At 42.4% G+C, this 20,641-nt stretch overlaps 1 protein-coding gene across 2 annotated transcripts in view; it reads right to left on the reverse strand.

Annotated features, from left to right (window-relative positions):
* Positions 1-6,804, reverse strand: part of septin15 (septin 15) — a 90,029-nt gene extending 83,225 nt beyond the window's left edge. Inside the window, exon 1 of one of the 2 annotated variants that reach the window (XM_034086035.2) lies at positions 6,459-6,804. In XM_034086035.2, the coding sequence (XP_033941926.1) occupies positions 6,459-6,497 (39 nt within the window). In that variant the 5' untranslated portion in view covers positions 6,498-6,804. The remainder of the gene's footprint in view (positions 1-6,458) is intronic. The other variant, XM_034086034.2, reaches the window with a different exon arrangement.
* Positions 6,805-20,641: the final 13,837 nt, after the last annotated feature.

Consider the following 20,641-nt stretch of genomic DNA (forward strand, 5'->3'; position numbering starts at 1 on the left):
TTCAAAATGTCAGAGTTCCTTATTTTGAAATTGAAACGTGCACTACTGTTCAAAAATAAATAACAAACCTGGAATTATGCATTAGGGACTTTTTTTTTGCTTTTTCTTGTTGTACCGAACCGTGACCTCCAAACCGAGGTACGAACCGAACCGTGACTTCTGTGAACACACACACACACACACACACACACACACACACACACACACACACACACACACACACACACACACACACACACACACACACACACACACACACACACACACACACACACACACACACACACACACACACACACACACACACACACACACACACACACACACACACACACACACACACACACACACACACACACACACACACACACACACACACACACAGTATTGTGATGCTTTGGCAACATTGTTTAATTTAACTTTCATGCCAATAAAGCCCCCTTGAATTGAATTTTGAGAGAGAGAGAGAGAGAGAGAGAGAGAGAGAGAGAGAGAGAGCGCTTCCACTCGGGTTATTATCCAAAGTTAATGTAAACTTGAATGATGAACATCATTTGAATGTAATAATTAAGTTGATTGTTGTTTGTGGAAGCTCCAGTGAATGAGCCCCATTAACTGAGTTTTAAACATCACTTGAAATGGAAGATTTAAAGTGATGTTTAAATCTTCCATGTAGGCCCCGCCCACTCGATCGGATGGCGATCTGTATCGGCCGATACTGATTCCGGCGATCGGCCCCAAAATTGACGATCGGAGCATCCCTAGCAAAAAGCCAGTTGGACGAAGATCAATAAAGAAATGCTTATCCCGGTTTGATGAGGAAGAACTTTGGCCTGCACAGATCCCTGACAGCAACCAAAAACATTTGGAATGTTCTGGAACTTCATCACCAAACATTTGTATTGGGCTTGCAAATGCTCTTGTGGTTTAATGTGAGCATATCCCTGCAGCCAGGTTCCGACAACTTGTGAAATTCCTACACAGAGGAATGGAAGGTGCAGGATATTCAACAGGCATGTATGTCCTGGCTGTAATGTGTAGGTGTAGATATTTTTGCAAGACTGCAAAAGTAGAATTATCATTCATAACAAGGGTTTTGACCTGAGTATTTCACAATTGCAAAAGAATAAGTCTGGAGATGGTTTCACAGGAAATCCTTTTGTGGTTGTGTATACAGTATGTCTTTAAAAGCTTAAAACTGTACTTTCGCAAGACTATAGCATATTCTTTTTTTATTTTATGATTGGATATAGATACTAAGTAGGAATGCACGATAATTATCATCCCGATAAACCCGATACCAGTATTAATAGCCCCGATAATATACAATATATTTTTTGGGTAAAAAAAAAGGAAAAAATACTGCGGTGTGGGTGGATTGGGATGAGGGGCGCTTGTTTTTCACTCGGCTCCTCCCGTTTTGCCAGTACTGTGGTATTAGTGGTTTAGGAAGAGGGGAGTTCTTCACAAATCCAGCGCTCCCTAATACTTCAAACCTGATCAGTCACCTGAAACATCGCCATCGCTACGATGGTGTGTTAAAAGCGTACGAAGACAATAATACAATACAAAGTGTGTGTGTGTGTGTCTGCGCGAACCGGAGCTGCCTGGACGCTGCAATCATGTTGCGCACTATCCGTGCTGAGTGTGCTGACTTTTCGTACAATGTCCCGCTGTCTGGCTTCCTGCATAAAGTCAAGTGCTCTGCGCAGTTGTGGCGAAATGTCGCTCCTCTGTTTTAATTTAAACAGCTCCTTATATCCGTTAGCGCAGCTAGCTAGCACCAGATGCTAACAACAATGCACGTAAGGTCTCTCTCTCGCACACTCGGGCCACACATACACACACCCTCCCGGTCCTCCAGATGGCCAGTCGGTGCCTGCCGGTGAGCGTGGAAGTGTGGTCTGCCACACGCGGGCGGCAGGAGCGTGGCTGTCAGCATCAGCTTGTAGATGGTATTTTAAACTCGATGCGCTCTGAAACTACGGGGTGGCCAAGGAAAAAAAATACACATGCATTAATCGCGTTAAAATAATTAGTGGCGTAAAACATTTTGTATTATCGGTTATCGGTAGCGGTCTTGAGAAGCAGGAAGTTATCGGTATCGGTTTCAAAAAAACAATATCGTGCATCCCTAATACTAAGTAATTATATTTGGTGAGTATCAAAGTTACCAGTATTCTTTGGCTTGCATGACTGTTTGTCCCTTGGACAACTGAGGAAATAGTTTGAATAAATGATATACTTCAAATAAAAAAATAAAAAAGCGAATAAAAACTCATATTTCAGGAAGTTTTATTTTATAGGTGTTGCCTCTAACTAGCCTATTTTTACATTTAAATTCACTCCCCTGTTTGACATACAGAAACACTGTCGGTGAGACACAAGCGACAGCGGTGGCTGTAATGGACGGTATACGTGTAAAGAAAAGGACACAATCTATTTTACTCATCGATACTGTGATGCATGAAGCCTCACACCAGGCATATCTACCCTGAACAAGCCTGGAGCACTTTCAGCTGTTGCAATGATCCACCCACACGTGTGTGTGATGTAACACATGTGTTAAGGTGCTACCTCTGGTGCTCCATCCATTTCCCTTTAGCTGCACTGTGGGTAGTACAAGTAGTGCAACATGCTGGGTTGTCATGTAGCTATTTGGAAAACATTTAAGGTGCATGGTTGTCAGTGTTTAGTTATAAAGACCTATCAGTTTAATATTGCGCTTGAAAACCGTTGATAGTAGGAATGCCAGCGATTATTCGATTATTCGAATATTCGTTACAGTCTCCATAATCGAATATTATTTTTAAAAATCGATTTTATATATTTTTTTTATATATATTTTTTTTTATTTTTTTTTTATTATTATTATTTTTTTTTTTTCTGGCTTAGTTTGAACCAAAATATATATAAATATATATATGCTAATAATAGTAATAGTATTAATAATTGTAAATGGCCATTGGTCACACCACCAGTTTGTTTTACTGTAAACTTGGAGGAAGCCTGCGTGCAGAGCAGACTGCTGCTGCAGCACGCTACACACCGACCCCGCCCCCTTTTTGACGCCATGTCTGTTGTGTAGGACTCTTCTTAGAGTGTAAATAATTACCGGACTATGACTGGTAAAATATGTTGAATACCGGCAAAACTAAATCTCTCCTGTCAAAATGTCTATGTACTTTGCCGCCACACACGGTTGCCAAACAGCGCTTATTGTTGTTTAGGCTGGCCATGTGTCATGAGTGTTGACAGGGGGCGGGGGAGCACGCTCATGAACTGTTAGCGCCGGAACCTCGCAACGGCTGCGGAGATCATTTGCGCCACATTTGGGCCTAAGATGAGGTTTGAGTCTGCGTGATCCGCGTGTAGGGAGGGGCAGCAGCCATATCATTAGCTAGAACCAGCTAGATCTGATGGATTTGGACATAAACGCGAGTGAAGTATAACCGGACACGAGAGAGAGCGATCAGCAGCTCTGCCCGCTGTGAGGGACCGGTGAGCGGAGCAAAACACACCTTTAGACGTCACCTAACACATTTAGCTATGGCATTCAATTTGATAATATGTAATCAACTAAGGCATCACTCCCAAAAAAAAATTAAATAAAAAAAACTAAATTAATAAAAATATTCATAACTCATATTCGAACACATGAATAATTATTCGAATACCTGAATAATTTCGAATATTCGAATATTTGATTAATCTTTCCCATCCCTACTTTGCGCTCTTGAAACACTTTCTTATTATTTATGATGTCATATTTTCAAGACATTCTTTTTAGCTTTACAGCTTGATGAAACCTTTTTGTTTGACATCAGCCAGTATAGATAATATGGCCATCTGAGTGTACTGTGTATGGTTTGTTTTTAACTGTTTAATACAGTTAATTATTCAAAAAAGAGTTCTTTATTTTTAAACTGAAACTTGCACTACTGTTCAAACATAAATAACAACAAACCTGGAATTATGCATTTGGGACTTTTTTTTGCTTGTTCTTGTTGTACCGAACCGTACCGAACCGTGACCTCCAAACCGAGCTACGAACCGAACCGTGACTTCTGTGAACCGTTACACCCCTAGTGAGTGGCAATAACTCTCCTTATCAGCAGGCGGTGGTAGTGTGTGTTCGTCATTCAAAAAGAGGCAACAACCGGAAGACAGACTGCATGATACACCGAGAGAAGAAGAACAGACTGCGTGATATAAACAAACAAATAGCGTGTGCGTTCCATTTTCACTCTACAGAGAGAAGCTCATGGGGCTTTCCCGAACCTGTGTCGAGAGCTGGAGTTAAGTGAAATCTCAGATTTGCCTTCTTAAAACTTTGTTTGGGTCCCTCACTTCAGTTTCGCTCATCATGCACTGATTCACTAGCTGAACAGCCAATCAGAGTGATTTCTTTGGCCGACGGCCTTTAGCCGACAGCCTCCCGATTCAACATGTCGAATCGGCAGCGGAAGGTGTCGGCACGGCCGAAAAGACACAACGGTGCGGGACACACCAAGACACACCAATCTGAGTAGGGCGACACGACGCTCATCGCCGGCCCGACATCTATCGACGGCCGAAATCGGCTTGGTGTGTAAGGGACTTAAGGCCAACCTATTCTCATTAAAACAGTATTAAAACTATTTGTATAAAAGAATATACAGGCCTGTCTGGCTCATATCATTTTAATGAAGGCATGCTGCTTCTCACTTGAAATGAAGCAATGTGTATTATTTTCACTGGACATTATGACTGCAGTGCTCTGCATGCGTGTCTGGATTAGAGTCTAGTGCACTATGTGTGAATGCATCTACATACTACATAGTATGTATTTTCATACTGAAATAACAAGCCCTTTTATTTACAGGGATCTGTGTCATGAGGTTTGAAAAAAAAGGGAAAAAGACGTGCTTAAAACATCACAAGCTAATGAGAACTCTAGTAATGATAGTATCAATATATTTGCATTGCATTGCTGCATTGTATGACTCATGTGGTTTTGTCTTATTAGAAATGAGAAGGAGAGTAAGGGTAATGAAAAGAAAAAGAATGGGGATGATAGTGAGCCTAGTGAAGGAGGCTTGTCTACTGTTAACCCCTCCCCCCCTCCACACAGTGGTGATAGTAGCTGCCTGGTTCACTGACATCATCTGCATTGCCAAGTCCCCCCCATCCAGCAGCTGATGCTGAGGCCCACTCACTGCACACATCAGCTGTTCAACTGTCCATTATCAACCTGCATATTGAATATGAATCATGTAGAAAACATTTTATCTCGTAAGACTGCAGAAGGAGCAACAAATAATTTAAAGCAGTGACTGTGTCACTTGTTTGTGGTAATCTTTAGCCCATTGTGCCCACCGCTCCATCACTATGCACACTGTGTATGCCCGCTCCATTGATGTGACACCAAGGATATGCACTACCAATCCCTGGCTGTATCACAGACTAATGCATTACAAACTCAAAGTGTGGTGTGTGGTCACTTATTGCTTAAGGTAAAATGTAATGCACACTCATTCTAACACAGCCAGATGTGCTCTACAAAAAGGGTTCCTTCTGCTAAACGCAGGTGGGTGGGAACACCAAACTACATTCAAGAAAACAAGCAGCCTAATAAAAAGTTGTTCTCTGGTAAAGGATTATACATGTCATTTGGGGACAGGGTTTTATTTGACTTTTATCTCTAGAAATGAATGTTTTAGCAACTATACAAAAACACTGATTATGGTCACAACTAGGATGTATTTTAAGGGGATTTGGCAAAGAGAGCAAATCTCCTTTATGCTCTGAATATGAAAGCAACCCAGTCCGACAACCCAACATAGCTGTCTATGGCTATCATTACTCTATGCCATAGTTTCACAAGTAATATTGTCAATGTCGTTGTGAAACCACGTCTTCAAAACATTGAAATGTATTTCCCCACTAAAAACGAGCTTAAATTATACCAGACCAATACGCTATTCTGTGAAACGTCCACGAACCCTCACATAATCCTCCGTTAAAATGAAATCCGCCATTAAAATACATCATTTGTGATATTGCTTCTTCCATTTGGTCCAAATTAAACACAGTTAACACAATGATGATACAGTTTCGCCACATGACCTCACTACAGAGGTGGGAGGTGTCATTCATTTATCAAATGATGAAATCTACTGAATTACATGTTGTTAGTCAACCACATAATGCCGAATTTATCAGTAGATTATATCAATATGTTAAAAGGTTATCTTTGATGTTTCTTTCAAGTAGGACTTTGTAAATATGCAGACACATTTAAATGACAAGATTGTTGAAGGAGGTTGGTGCTCTCCACGCAAGAGACGTCGATACAAGCACGAACCAACACACACGGGTCCGTGTGTATCCTAATAGAGCTTTCAATTATAGCCTATTGTAATCAACAGTACTGTCAACGTTTCTAGATGTATGTTTTTGAAGAAAAATATACTTACAGCGATGCTGGGAACCGCAGTCTCTGGTCGCTCGATCATTGTTCGGTGCTCTCACAACCCGGTCCGCAGCGGACAGTTACCAAGCAGACACTGACTGACGGCCGGTAGAATGGCAGAGCAAAGAGCTGTACGGAGCTAAGCTTCACACCGTAACACACGTAGTTCGGTGTAAACAAAAGGGAGACAAGTCCGTCAGCTGACCAATGAATGAGGTTAAATTACGGCCGCTGGCGGATACTACAACCAGATGAAGCACAGTGAGGAAAATTGCTCCAAGGCTTCGACCACTGACTTATTCACGAGGCAGAAACATACACAGTACATCCGGTTGAATCTTTCAAAATATAAACGAAGGTTTCTCGTGATACCTCAATAGCGGTAATATTTCCCAAGACAGTCACCGGTGACTGCTGACGGGTTGCAACCGTGTCTAGCGCCTGGCGAACGGTGAGGTGAATTAACGTTTGGGAAATAGAGAAGGAGGACAGTGAGAAGTACGCGGATTGATCCACGTTAGCTGCCGTGGCACAAGATAATCAAAGTGGCAGGCGGACCGCCGCGTCGCAACAGAGCTTTATTTTCAAGCCAGCTTTTCCACGGGCATTTTCTAGACAATGTGCTTACCCCATATATTTTCGGGATGCTTAAAAGCATAAATGTTAAATAAGTTGATGTTGTAACCAAAATATAATAATGTGTATATTATGTTAGCATTTAACAACGAAATTCCTTGGATTTCTCGATGTAATACTAAAACTATAGTTATGTCCTCAGTGTATCTATCAGTTTAGCTTTAAAAGTGGACAAGGAACTCCAGTAGAATATTTTTTAGAGAAAGATTAATAAAAATTAACAACACAAGCGGCAGGAAGGTTTATTTTGAAAGAAATGACACCGAAGTTCCGGTCTACTACTGGCCAGCTTGAGGCGGGTCTCGTTCTTTCCTATGAGAGCTGCTCATTGGCGCATGAGGACAAAATGGCCCAACTTTTGGAGAGGGGTCTGCCTGCAGACCTCCACTCTCAGGACAGTTCCGGTGCAGACCTCCACTCTCAGGGAGTAGCATGAAGCTGCAGCGTCGGAGACAGCAGTTACAGGACCGCACTTGTAGAACCGCACACACAGTGCGATAGTTAGTTTCTCCTCCAACTTTTTTTGAAATATAGAAATGAACGGCGGAATATCTCTCCCAGCTTAGACGCGGTTTGATTGGCTACGGCTTGAGCTGTCAGATTTTCCGAAACGGGATTTGATTGGCTGGCGCTGGCTACTCCGGCGGAGACGGACCACTCTGCTACCCCACAATTCAGTTCGGCGAAAAAGCGAGGCAACGTGACGTCACCCCATTCAAAGTGAATGGGCAGATTGGAGTTGTCGACGCTGTAGTGTGGACGGGCCGTAAAGGCCCTGACACACCAAGCAGTCACCAGAGGACTAGCCGACGCTGAAGTCGGCTGTTGCCTGGCCGTGTTCTCCTGCGTTTTGGCCATGTGTCGCACGGGAACACACCGCACCGACTTCAGTGCGTGAGTGGCAATAACTCTCCTTACCAGCAGGCGGCGGTAGTGTGTATTCGTCATTCAAAAGAGGGCAACAACCGGAAGGACAGAGAAGAAGAAGAGTATCTTTTCTCCGTAATATCATACAGAGCTGGCCTCTCCTAGATCAAGGTGATGAGCAGGTCTTCGTTTGCATCATTCCAGATCGCCATGATGAGATGAAAATGAATAGCAGTCTGTGTGTGCCTTCTTAAATCGTTTGTTTACATCCCTCACTTCCGCTTCGCTTCTCATGCACTGATTTGCTAGCTGAACAGCCAATCAGAGTGATTTATTTGGTCCCGACTGCCAGACCCGATGCATGGCCGATTCAACAATGTTGAATCGGCCATGCATCGGGTCTGGCAGTCCAAATAAGGCGTGTCACGGTCGACGGTGCGGGACACACCAACCTGACTACGGCGCCGCGAATGCCCGACAGCCTCTGACGGCCTCTGACTCCCAAAATCGGGTTGGTGTGTCAGGGCCTTAACGGAGCGTCCACACTACAGCTCCAAAAATAGCTTGGAGCTGGGCGTGTCTGGAGCTTGGGGATTTTATTCAAACCAACACGACCAACAACCAATCACATGAATCTCCCGCCCCCGACATACAAAGCAAAAACCCCCGGGGATTGTATGCGAGCAATTATATATAAACTCCCCAAACAGGCCGAAAACCTACCAGTTTCCCCCACTGTCTCTGCCCACCGCTCCCTCCATGCCTGGTTCCTCCGGTTTGTATCCCGGTAGGTGAAGAGGGTTTGGTCATACAAAACCGGGTGATTTGCTACGGCGATAGTTAGTTTCTCCTCCGACTTTTTTTTGAAATATAGAAATGAACGGCGGGATATCTCTCCCAGCTTAGACGCGGTTTGATTGGCTACGGCTTCAGCTGTCAGATTTTGGGAAACGGGATTTGATTGGCTGGCGCTGGCTACTCCGGCGTCTCAGGCGACAGAAGTTGAACATTGTTCAACTTCTGTCGCCTGAGACGTCTCGCTCTGCTACCCACAATTCAGTTCGGCGAAAAAGCGCGGCTACGTGACGTCACCCCATTGAAAGTGAATGGGCAGATTGGAGCTTTCGACGCTGTCGACGCTGTAGTGTAGACGGGCCGTTAGACTGCTGTCACCGACGCTGCAGCTTCATACTATTTGTCTCAGGACACCTCCACTGTCAGTACAGGAAGTGCACGCTAAGAATTCCAAAATAAAATCACCACTATCAGTACAGTGCCACTTGATCCAACAGGAAATGCACGCAAAATACAAGATTAAAATCGGATCCGTGACACTTAATATATACATATGTATATATATATATATATATTGTAGTAGTATTACTATCAGTACAAGCCGCAGCGCCACTTTCAGAACAGAAATGCACGCAAATACAACATAAAATAGCACTGACACTTATTATCTATATCTATATAGATATATATGTATTTATATATATAAATACGACATCTTGTATTTAGTTACAACCCGCTAGACAACAGTGGAAGGTTCGAGAAAGCAACCGTGTTTGCCGGGTGCACCGCGGCGGAGGGTGGAGAGGGGTTTCCAGCTAGGAACCTCCACCCCGCTGCGGGACCCCTGGACGGTGCGTCTTGGTCACGCTTCATATCGGCCGGCGCGGAGGCCCTCCGACAGTGGGTCGCGTTTGCCATTCGATCAGTGAGAGGAGAGGAGAAAAATGCAACAAAAATTGTCAAAATCCGTTAATATATGGATGAGTGTGGGGGGGGGGGGTGCTGGACACAGGCCGTGGGGGGACACCCGAGACCGGGCAATGTCCCCGGTAGAAACCGGGTGAAATAACCTACAAAATAATATAACCGGGGAAAAGTGAAAAAAAGTGTCCGAAAATAGGCACTCGTGAGGCGGGCAGAGTCCCCTGTCAACTCCCGTTACATATCTCCATGTCATTTGAGCGAAAAACTTTTACGAGAACCAGACTGGGGGGGTCAAAAGGGCTTGACCAAGGCCGACCCAAAGTGCACGGTGGTCGGACTCATCACCTCCGTGATGAGTCTCCATTGTGATTTGAAAACTTCCATCAAACGAGTCCTTCGGTGGGCAGGAAAAAAAACGCGTCAGAATCGTCACTTCCTGTACTGACAGTGGAGGTGTCCTGAGAGTGGAGGTCTGCACCGGAACTGTCCTGAGAGTGGAGGGCTGAAGTCGAATAGTCCATTTTGCTTAGGAACCTTCCTAAAGGAGTGAAATGACCCGGAAGTCCCTCAGTGGCAGCCATGATAAGTGCCGTTCGAATTCTCTAGAATGATGAGAATGATAGGAAAGGAGGTTTCAAACTTCCTTTATAACCTCCTTTAGCTTAGGAACCACTGGACCTCCCTAGCCGACAGGAGAAGCGAAAATGCTGCCCCACAATGCCTTGCAGTCGCAGCATTTGCCGTCACTCAACAGTCGGCCGTTCACAGAAACAACCGATTATGACCGAGAAATGATATCATGAAAGTTACGGTGCTTATTAAGCATTTTAAAACATAGGTGGTAAGTTGGCAAAGTGCTTTGTTTTGAACGTTCATCAGTATTATAATCAAAAAGAGAAATATGAACGTTAGTTTTTACTGAAATTATCAAATAAAGTCAACATTTCACAGTCTTTACTGAGCTGAATGAATGAATGTTTGAATGGTGATATACACAGTGATAGATGTTAAGGACTAACGTTTATAATAAATACATTTGTATTGATTTTAAGATATTTAGTTCATACAATCATACGTATTGGGAACATTGGTATTAATGTGGACCGGAGGGAGAGGGTGACGAGCATAAGTTTCACTTTCCTTTTTTATTTCAATTCCAACTTTGGTCATGAAGAATATGTTCTCTGTTGTCCACGTTCATAAAGCAAAGCAGCAGCATCAGAGCACGGTGCAGAGTCTCTAGATGAGTTTACAGTAGTCCCTCGTTCTTATTAAACATCCATGTTGTAGTCCGCTGTATAGAAAACTGTAGTTTCCATAGTTCCACCACAGCAGCAGACGCACATTCATGACGTCCGCTGGCGCATCATAAACACGTCGGATAGTGAAAGTGCATTCGGATTCTCTAAAGTACCGCAGTCTCTACTAAGTCCTTTTGAATTCTCCTATCCACTATCCCTTAACCCCGTGACGTTTCACTCAGGAGGTCAAGGAATAGACGATAGGGTTAGAAACTTAGGAGCTGACCTTTGGACTATTCGACTGCAGCCCAGTGGAGGTCTGCAGGCAGGCTCCATGATGTATAATAGGCAGGCTCCCATGAACTTTTGAGAGAGCGAAACGTCACAGATTACCCATCATGCCTGGCTGTCAGAGCAGAAGAACCATAGACTGTATATATAACGTATAATATAATATATGGACGTAGTGTCCGTGACGTCACCTATAGGATTCTGTAGAGTTGCCGTGAAGCCCTTAGTAGGCGGAGTCGGCCACTAACGGCTCGACTGTGACGTCAGAGACTAATCCCAAATAAGGGCAAAGAGGCGGAGCCGAGGCGGGACCTGCTGCCTCCGAACTGGAAGTAAACAGAGCTAGCTCAGGCTAAGAAGCTAAGCTAACATGAAATACATGCATACCAAGTTACTGCTAACAGTGTAGTTCCCCTATATAAACGTTACATTCATAATCAAATGAGACAATCTGCAAGAGAATTAGCTATATTTTGTTATTCTTAATCATGGGCGGCGCCAGGATTTTTTTGCTGCAGTAGCTTAGCAGTTGCTATATGACAGCACGGCGTTGCTAGTTAATTTTCAAAATAAACAAACAATACCAGTGGGCCAAGCACGAGCCTGTTCATATTGTAGCGTTCACCTCTATTCAAGATCACTCAAGCCTTCAATGTCGAAAACGTTCTCTTTATTTACAGAACCAATCAATAGTGTAACACTCATGACTTTCACGTAACACACACCGGAAAATGCACACACACACACACACACACACACACACACACACACACCACACACACACACACACACAACACACAACACACACACAAACACACACACCACACACACACACACACCTGGAAGGGGCGGTCTCTTCCTAACTCCCACCTACAACATTGCCTAAATAACGCACTTTTCCTCCTCTCTGGCCTCATTCTGTGACTCTCCTCCTCCTCCTCCTCCTCCTCCTCCTCCTCCTCCTCCTCCTCCTCCTCCTCCTCCTCATTCTCATTCTCATTCTCATTCTCAGTTCTCTCTCCTCATCCACAATTCCCCGTGTTAGATCTCACTGTCAGCACGCCTCGAACAATGCGCCATGTCGGAAAATACAACACATTCTTGATTCATTTAAAATGACCATTTGTAACTGAGAGGAGCGACTGCTCATTTCTGCCGAGATGCTCAAAGGGTGAGACACTGTGTCTGAGAATCACTGACTAGCAGAATTTGTATATTCTGGAGTGGAGCTCTGCAGAGAGCAGGGTGGAGGAAATGAGGGCAGTGGATCATCACGGTGCGGAGAGGAGCAGCGCTAGTTCCACTGCAGCTCGTGGTAGCAGCTAGCTGGTCCTGCTGCTGCGGGTGCAGCGGGTCAGTTGGCGGGGGCACCTGTTCTTCGTGGTCCCAATCCTCCCGGTTTTCATAGTGCACATCGGGATCCTTGTGGATAGCAGGGTTGTCCGGCTGGACCGGCTCCGTTGGAGAACGCGGTCGTTTACGCTGACTTGTGACTGTGAGAAATGTTTCCATTTTCGATCTACTGAGAATTAGCCAAGTAACAGTTCACGCAGTAAATTACAACGACCCGCCCCTGATAGATCCCGCGAAAATGTATCATATGTATACACATTCTCGCGGGCTGCGAGAATGTGTATAAATATGATACATTTTCATATCAAAACAATGGGGTTGCTAAGCCGTTGCTAGGCCAATTGTTGGAGTTGCTATAGCAACTCCTAGATACCCCCTGGCGCCGCCCCTGTTCTTAATGCTTGTCATTCACACGTTGAGAAAAGACAGACTCCACCGCCCGGACCTAACGGAGCCGCAGGGGGCTAACTCCAGCCTGCGTCCCGGAGTTAGCCCACTGCGGCTCCGTTAGCTCCGGCGGCCACCACTGGGATAATTGGGTCCCCTATTAACATTTGCTCCCGTTTAGCATTATGGGCGTCATAGCTATAGACTATAAAAGTCTTACCCAAGGCTGAATCATAAACTAAAATGTATATGTATTAGGGCTGTCAGTCGATTAAAATATTTAATCGCGATTAATCGCATGATTGTCCATAGTTAATCGCGATTAATCGCAAATTAATCGCACATTTTTGATCTGTTCTAAATGTACCTTAGAGGAATATTTTTCAAGTTTTTAATACTCGTATCAACATATGAGTGGACAAATATGCTTTATGCAAATGTTTATTATCATTTGAACAATGACAAATATTTTCATGAATATTAAACAACAACCTCTGAACATTACAAATATTCGCCTCAATTCAACCTGGAACCTCTCTCATACAATACAAATGGTGTGTGTGTGTGTGTGTGTGTGTGTGTGTGTGTGTGTGTGTGTGTGTGTGTGTGTGTGTGTGTGTTGTGTGTGTGTGTGTTGTGTGTGTGTGTGTGTGTGTGTGTGTGTGTGTGTGGGATCGTTGGAGCTATGTGCAACTCAAGGCATATGCTCGAACGGGAGCTGCCTGGACGCTGCAATCATGAGTGTGCTGACTTCTCCTACAATGTCCCGCTGTCTGCTTCCTGCATCAAGTGCTCGGTGCAGTTGTGTGGATAGAGCGCTCCTCTGTTTTCATTTAAACAGCTCCTTATATCCGTTAGCGCAGCTAGCTAGCACCAGATGCTAACATACGTACACGTAAGGTCTCTCTCTCGCTCGCTCGGGCCACACATACACACACCCAGTCGGTGCCTGCCGGTGAGCGTGGAAGTGTGGTCTGCCACAAGCGGGCGGCAGGAGTGGGGCTGTCAGCATCAGCTTGTAGAAGTAGATGGTATTTTAAACTCGATGCGCTCTGAAACTACGGGGCGGCCGAGGACAAAAAATACACATGCGTTAATTGCGTTAAAATAATTAGTGGCGTTAATTTTTGTTTGCGTTAACGCGTTATTAACGCATTATTAACGCGTTAACTTGACAGCCCTAATATGTATGCATAAAGGGTTACGTCCTTAGCTGGCTAATAAGTAACAAGCACACAAAACACCTGCGAACGGGGTTAACATGTATAATATTATAATTTTAGACTTCTTGGAAGTTCTGTTAGTACATTCAAGCGCACAGCACGACATTTTAATTGTCTGGTATTTGTAACAATATTCCCTAAAAGGCACAATCACCACGAACACGGCTAAAGCTAAAGGGTCAAGAACAGTACTATGATTAACTAACGTTGTAGCCTGTATGGTTGTAGCCTAGCAGAGTGGACAAGTTGCTGTTAGGTGACAGTATGAGCCCATGTATGAACTGCAGTGTGTGGCACTTCCGTATTGGCTTCCCGGCTGTTCCCCAGAGTTTGCCGCTTGGGAAGAACCTGTGTGTGCACTCACAGAGCATGCACCCCTTAAGCCCCGCCCCCAGAGCTCCCACTCTCGGCTCCGTAGAATGAATGGAGACAGAAAATAAATCTAGATTCGGCTTTTAGTGCATTTTACAACTTTAAGGACCTAATGATTATAATAAGGGCTATAACATAGTTCATACTGGGTAGTTTATTTGCTTAAAAAAAGTATCCGCTGATTTACAGACGTCTCTTTCCCGATGTTAGTCAATGGCAAAAAGTATTTCTGGGCCCAGTGACGCCACGGACTGATACGGAAATTGTAGTACCGCCGTTTGGACACAACGAATATTTTCATCAGAGTCCGGCGCACTTCCTGGAGGCTTGAGCTTGACGCACCGTTGAGGGACTGGATCTGTCTTCTTATTGGTCAAACACGGATGTGATCAGCCTCTGATCGTGTGAGGTCTTCACGCGCTGGGGGTGAACATTTGCTTTAGAAACGATTGTGAATAGCGTTACTAAACAATTAAGAAAAACAGACAACGTGGCAAATGCCATACATTGAAGTAGTATGTACTATCCAACCAGACAGATGCATTAATTGGAAATATACAGACATACCTCAAAATGTAATGTTGGGAAGGACAAGCATTGGCTCTGAGGAGATCTTTTTATTTCACAGGTTGGCCTGAATGTATAATCACATTTACGTAATAACCTAATGGCCCAATGGCTATCACGATAATTGAGATCTGTTGCTAGGTAGGAAGACAATAGGCATTGTGATTAGGTGGTGCATGTCATACTATTACATCAGTGTGATAGATGGCTACATGAAAAAAAGTACATCAAATTATCAATGGAAGCCACATTAAAGTGATTGATGAGAACGTTTCTTGTTGTTCAGCCTACAAGAACAATCACAAAGATGTACATGCACTTGTGATCTGTCTTTGGTGACATGGAAATTAAATGAAGTGGTCTATTGTCTATTATACAACTTCTGAAATCCTCCTCCTGTTGCCTTGATATTATTCCAACAGGATTTTTCAAAGATGTTTTGCCTTGCATGGCCTCAGAACTACTTCATATAGTAAACAAATCTATTCACTCAGGTATTCACAGGCCCTGAAAACTGCAGTCATTAAACCGCTCTTAAAAAAGAATAATCTAGATGCTTCAGTAATGAACAATTACAGGCCCATATCAAACCTCCCATTTCTAGGTAAAATCATTGAAAAAGTTGTTTTTCAACAGTTGAGTAATTTCTTGCATTTAAATAACTGTTTCGATGTGTTCCAGTCAGGCTTTCGTCCAAACCACAGCACTGAGACTGCTCTTGTAAAGGTCTTTAATGACATCCACTTAAACACAGACAGTGGCAGAACTTCAGTGTTAGTATTATTAGATCTCAGTGCTGCGTTTGACACTGTTGACCACAGCATATTACTAGACCGACTGGAAGACTGGGTGGGACTTTCGGAAACAGTTCTAAATTGGTTTGAATCCTACTTAAAGGACAGAAACAACTTTGTTTCTATAGGTAAATACACATCTGAGTTGACAAATATGACATGTGGGGTTCCTCAAGGCTCCATCTTGGGGCCTCTTCTCTTTAACATCTACATGCTACCACTGGCTCAGATAATGAAGAACAACAAAATAAGTTACCATAGCTATGCAGATGACACACAAATGTACGTAACAATTTCACCAGGAGACTATGCTCCAATTCAAACACTGAGTAAGTGCATTGAACAAATCAATGACTGGATGTGTCAGAACTTTCTCCAATTAAACAAAGATAAAACTGAGGTAATGGTTTTTGGAGCCAAGTCAGAATGTATAAAAGTTAGCGCTGAGCTTCAGTGTGCAATGTTCAAACCAACAGATAAAGCCAGACATCTAGGTGTAGTCATGGACTCTGACCTGAGTTTCAACAGTCACATTAAAACAGTTACTAAATCAGCCTACTATCACCTAAAGAATATATCTAGGATTAAAAGACTAATGTCACAGCAGGATTTGGAAAAACTTGTCCATGCCTTTATCTTCAGTAGACTCGACTACTGCAATGGTGTCTTCACAGGTCTCACTAAATAAATATATTAGAAAGCTGCAGCTGATTCAGAACGCCGCTGCTCGAGTCCTCACTAACACTAAGAAAGTGGATCACATCACTCCAGTTCTGAAGTCTTTACACTGGCTTCCTGTGTGTCAAAGAATAGATTTCAAAATATTGCTGCTGGTTTATAAAGCACTGAATGGTTTAGGCCCAAAATACATTGCTGACCTCCTGCTAAATTATGAACCATCCAGATCTCTCAGGTCTTCAGGGACTGGTCAGCTTTCTGTCCCCAGAGTCAGAACTGAACATGGTAAAGCAGCGTTCAGTTATTATGCTCCAAATATCTGGAACAAACTCCCAGAAACCTGCAGGTCCGCTGCAACTCTTACTACTTTTAAATCCAGGCTGAAGACTTTTCTTTTTGTCGCTGCTTTTAATTGAACTATTCATATCTTAAACTGCACTGTAACTTTTATCCATGTATTTTTTCTTTTAATGTTTATTTTATTAGCTTTTCTTTTTTAATGCTTAATGTCTTTCATTTTTTGTAAAGCACTTTGAATTACCTTGTGTTGAAAAGTGCTATATAAATAAACTTGCCTTGCCTTGCCTTGCCTTATTGGCGCACTCTAGTGGCACAAAAAGCAACTGCATCAGACTGCAGCTGATTTGTTGCCAAATCCAAAACTGTGAGATTGCTCAGTTAACTTTTTTTCTTACAATTATACAATGTAGCTTTTCTTAGAAAATAATAAAGGGTACTTATTTTCTTAAGCAATTGCTCAATGCATTACACTCTACTTTGGTTTGCTATGACTAGTATAAGAGGCTAATGTTAGATTATATTAGCTACCTTTAGATATATACAACTGTAGACAAAATTAAGAGACCTCTCCGAAATCATCAGTTTATCTGGTCACTATTAATAAATATGCATTTCAGTAACATTTAAAGTTTTGCTTTATGCTCAACACATAATTTCTCCCAAATCCCCTAGGGAATATTGTCATTTAGATCATTCTTTTGCAGAAAATGCAATGGTTTCAGATCTCAAAAGAAGTTCATAATAATTTCTAAACACCACAATACTAACGGTTTACCTTAATTAGAGGTGAGAAATCAATATTTGGTTGAATAATCACATCAGAAGGGGCATAACGCGAAACCCGCAGGTCCCCACCAAGCTGTTCACGTATCTAACAGATATTCACCACTCAGCGAGACACCCGCTGAGAAGCCAACACTGGTTATTGGTAGCTCTATTATGAGACACGTGCATTTAGAGACCGAAGCCTCCACAGTCACATGCATTCCGGGGGCCAGAGCGGGTGACGTTGAGGCGCATCTTAAACTGCTGGCTAAAAATAAACGTAAATACAGTAGGATTGTTATTCACGTCGGTGGTAATGATGTTCGTTTAACTTTACGCCTTCTTCTTTCGTGTAACGTTAGAGGTCCAACTCTGTGTCGTGTAGCCATGCCCGCATCTCTGGTCCTAGGTCGAAGAGGCTGGCTTCCGAGGGTGGTCTATATAAGGGGCAGATGGTGATTATATGGACAGCGATCTGCTCAGGGTCACCGCACTCGTATGCCGCACTGTCTGCCACTTTACGCCAATCAGAATGCACCAAACTTAATGTGGAGTCGGTGTGTAGTTATGCTAAAACAATGTCGGACACCGTAATCTTCTCTGGTCCCCTCCCCAATTTGATCAATGATGACATCAGTGGCGGCTGGTGGAAAATATTTTTGGTGGGGCTATGGAAATAGGGACAAAACTATACTAAGGCGTCCCCCGGAATTGTTTTTTGAGAAATGACCCCTTAAATTATCTGGTGATGTTAGAGCCACAAATTGAGGCTTATAAATATGAGATAATCCATAATCGTCAGTGTGGTTAGCTATGAAACTTCCAAAACTGTGCAACAGTACACAAACTGCAGAACACTGGTGCTTTGGGAACACTCAAATGATTTAATTCCCATTTAAAATCAGGAGACTAAATACGAACAATCTATTGATTCGTGTTCACCAACACGATTTGTCCCTTTTTTTCGTGTTGCACAGCATGATTTTAAAAGCAATGTATTTCTACTGGTGCCTGCAGCACGTCTTTTTCTCCGGTCGGGTCATGGAAGACCGGAAGCTGTGTGGTTCATAATAACATGTTCTTACTCAATATCAAGCCACAATTATTGCTTTTATTTTAAATCGTATAATTTCGGACTTTTGTTGCCGTCTGTGAGGAAAATAAATTGGGCTCAGCGCCTCAGGATACTGAAATCTGTATTTTTAAATATTTTTTTCCTTCTAATTTGTTATTCTTTTCAAAATAACACACTGTTATTTACTCACCAATAACACACAATTATCCTTGCTTTTATTTATTGGTTTAATTCCATAATCTCGGGCTTTGTTGGTGTCCGTCAGGAACTGAATTTCAAAATAAAAATAACCGGAAACAGACGTAGGCCTATAAGGGACATTTCGAGCATCATTGCGATTGTCAACATTTCTGAGTTTAGGATGGCCGAAGACACTACACTACCCATAATCCCCAGCTATCGTTTAGGACTACTGTCCCCATAAGGTTACGCAGAGCGTCAAACAGCTGTGTGAAATGGAACGAAACCACGGCAGACTATCCAAACTGGAATCGAACATCCCCCCAGAACTACACATGCTGGCTATTGTGTTTCGCAAAATGTTCTATGGGACGTCTCTACGGAACGTTTTCGTTTTTCCCACAATTAGAAGTTGCCAGTATTAAACACATTGGTGTTATCAAATGTAGAACATATAATTAATAAATGGGTGAAAATCGCTTGTGTCCATAATGCGCAGCATTAATATATACCCACATGACAGCTCATTAGTATTTTGTAATTCTACTCCACTACAATTCAGAGGTTAACCTTACGGAAGAGGATTAGGGCCACATGATTTTCTTTTTTGGGAGGATTCGAAATAAAACCGTTTTTTTTTGTTCTGAGAAAAAAGTCAGAATTCTGACTTTAATCTCAGAATTCTGACTTTTTCCTCAGAACAAAAATACATACATTTTTTTGGGAGAAAAAAGGCAGAATTCTGTCAGAATTCTGATTTTAAAGTCAGAATTTTTTTCTCCCAAAAAAAATATTCTTTTTTTGTTCGGAGAAAAAGTCCGAATTCTGAGATTAAAGTCAGAATTCGGAGAAAAAAGTCAGAATTCTGATATTAACGTCAGAATCCTGACTTTTTTCTCAGAACAAAAAAACAACATTTTTTTTTCAAATCCTTACAAAAAAAAATTAATGTGGCCCTAATCCTCTTCCGTATGACCTGGTATTTTTACTCCACTGCATTTATTTGAGTTACTTTGCAGATTCTGATTAATGATGAGAAATATAAACAACCCTTAAATCAGACATTAGTTACACGTGACCTGAGTCAAATTCAGGTAAGGTGATTGTCAAGTGCCAACAATCAGGAGAGATATTTGATAGTTGGTGCTTGAGAAGACTAAACATGTATCTACAATTGACATGAATGGAAACAAGTAATAAAGTATATTCATTACTCGTTATTCTCTACTAATAGTTAATTAAAGACTGTATATTATGGCTATTTTCCACATCCCTTTCAAGATTGTCAAAGGTTTATTGACATATCATACACAACTACAGTGTAGTTATGCAATGAATGAAAAACTTGGGTCACAGGTTCCTCAACAGTGCATTACAAGACATCTATCAATATGTGTGTACCTCCACCATTAAACTGTCATATTCTGCACATTACTTATTCTATCTACATACAGTATATAAGAGTATAATTAATGTGTATAATATCAGTTAAAATAAGTGCTTCAACATAGTTAACATTGCAGGAAAGCAATATATTAGACGTTAAGTACTTTGTCAGGCTTAATATTTATCTGTAGATAGATACCCCCAAAGTTTTTTTCTTATTTAAAAGAAGACCTTAATCTGTTATTTAATGTTTAAATAAAGGTTAATCCGTTTTTCTGTTTTGCACCTCCTCCTATTAATATCTTTGTACATCCTGCACTAAACTGTTTTATTGTAGAGATCACTTATATTCT

This window comes from Pseudochaenichthys georgianus, chromosome 6, assembly GCF_902827115.2.
Source record: "Pseudochaenichthys georgianus chromosome 6, fPseGeo1.2, whole genome shotgun sequence".
Lineage (NCBI taxonomy): Eukaryota > Metazoa > Chordata > Actinopteri > Perciformes > Channichthyidae > Pseudochaenichthys > Pseudochaenichthys georgianus.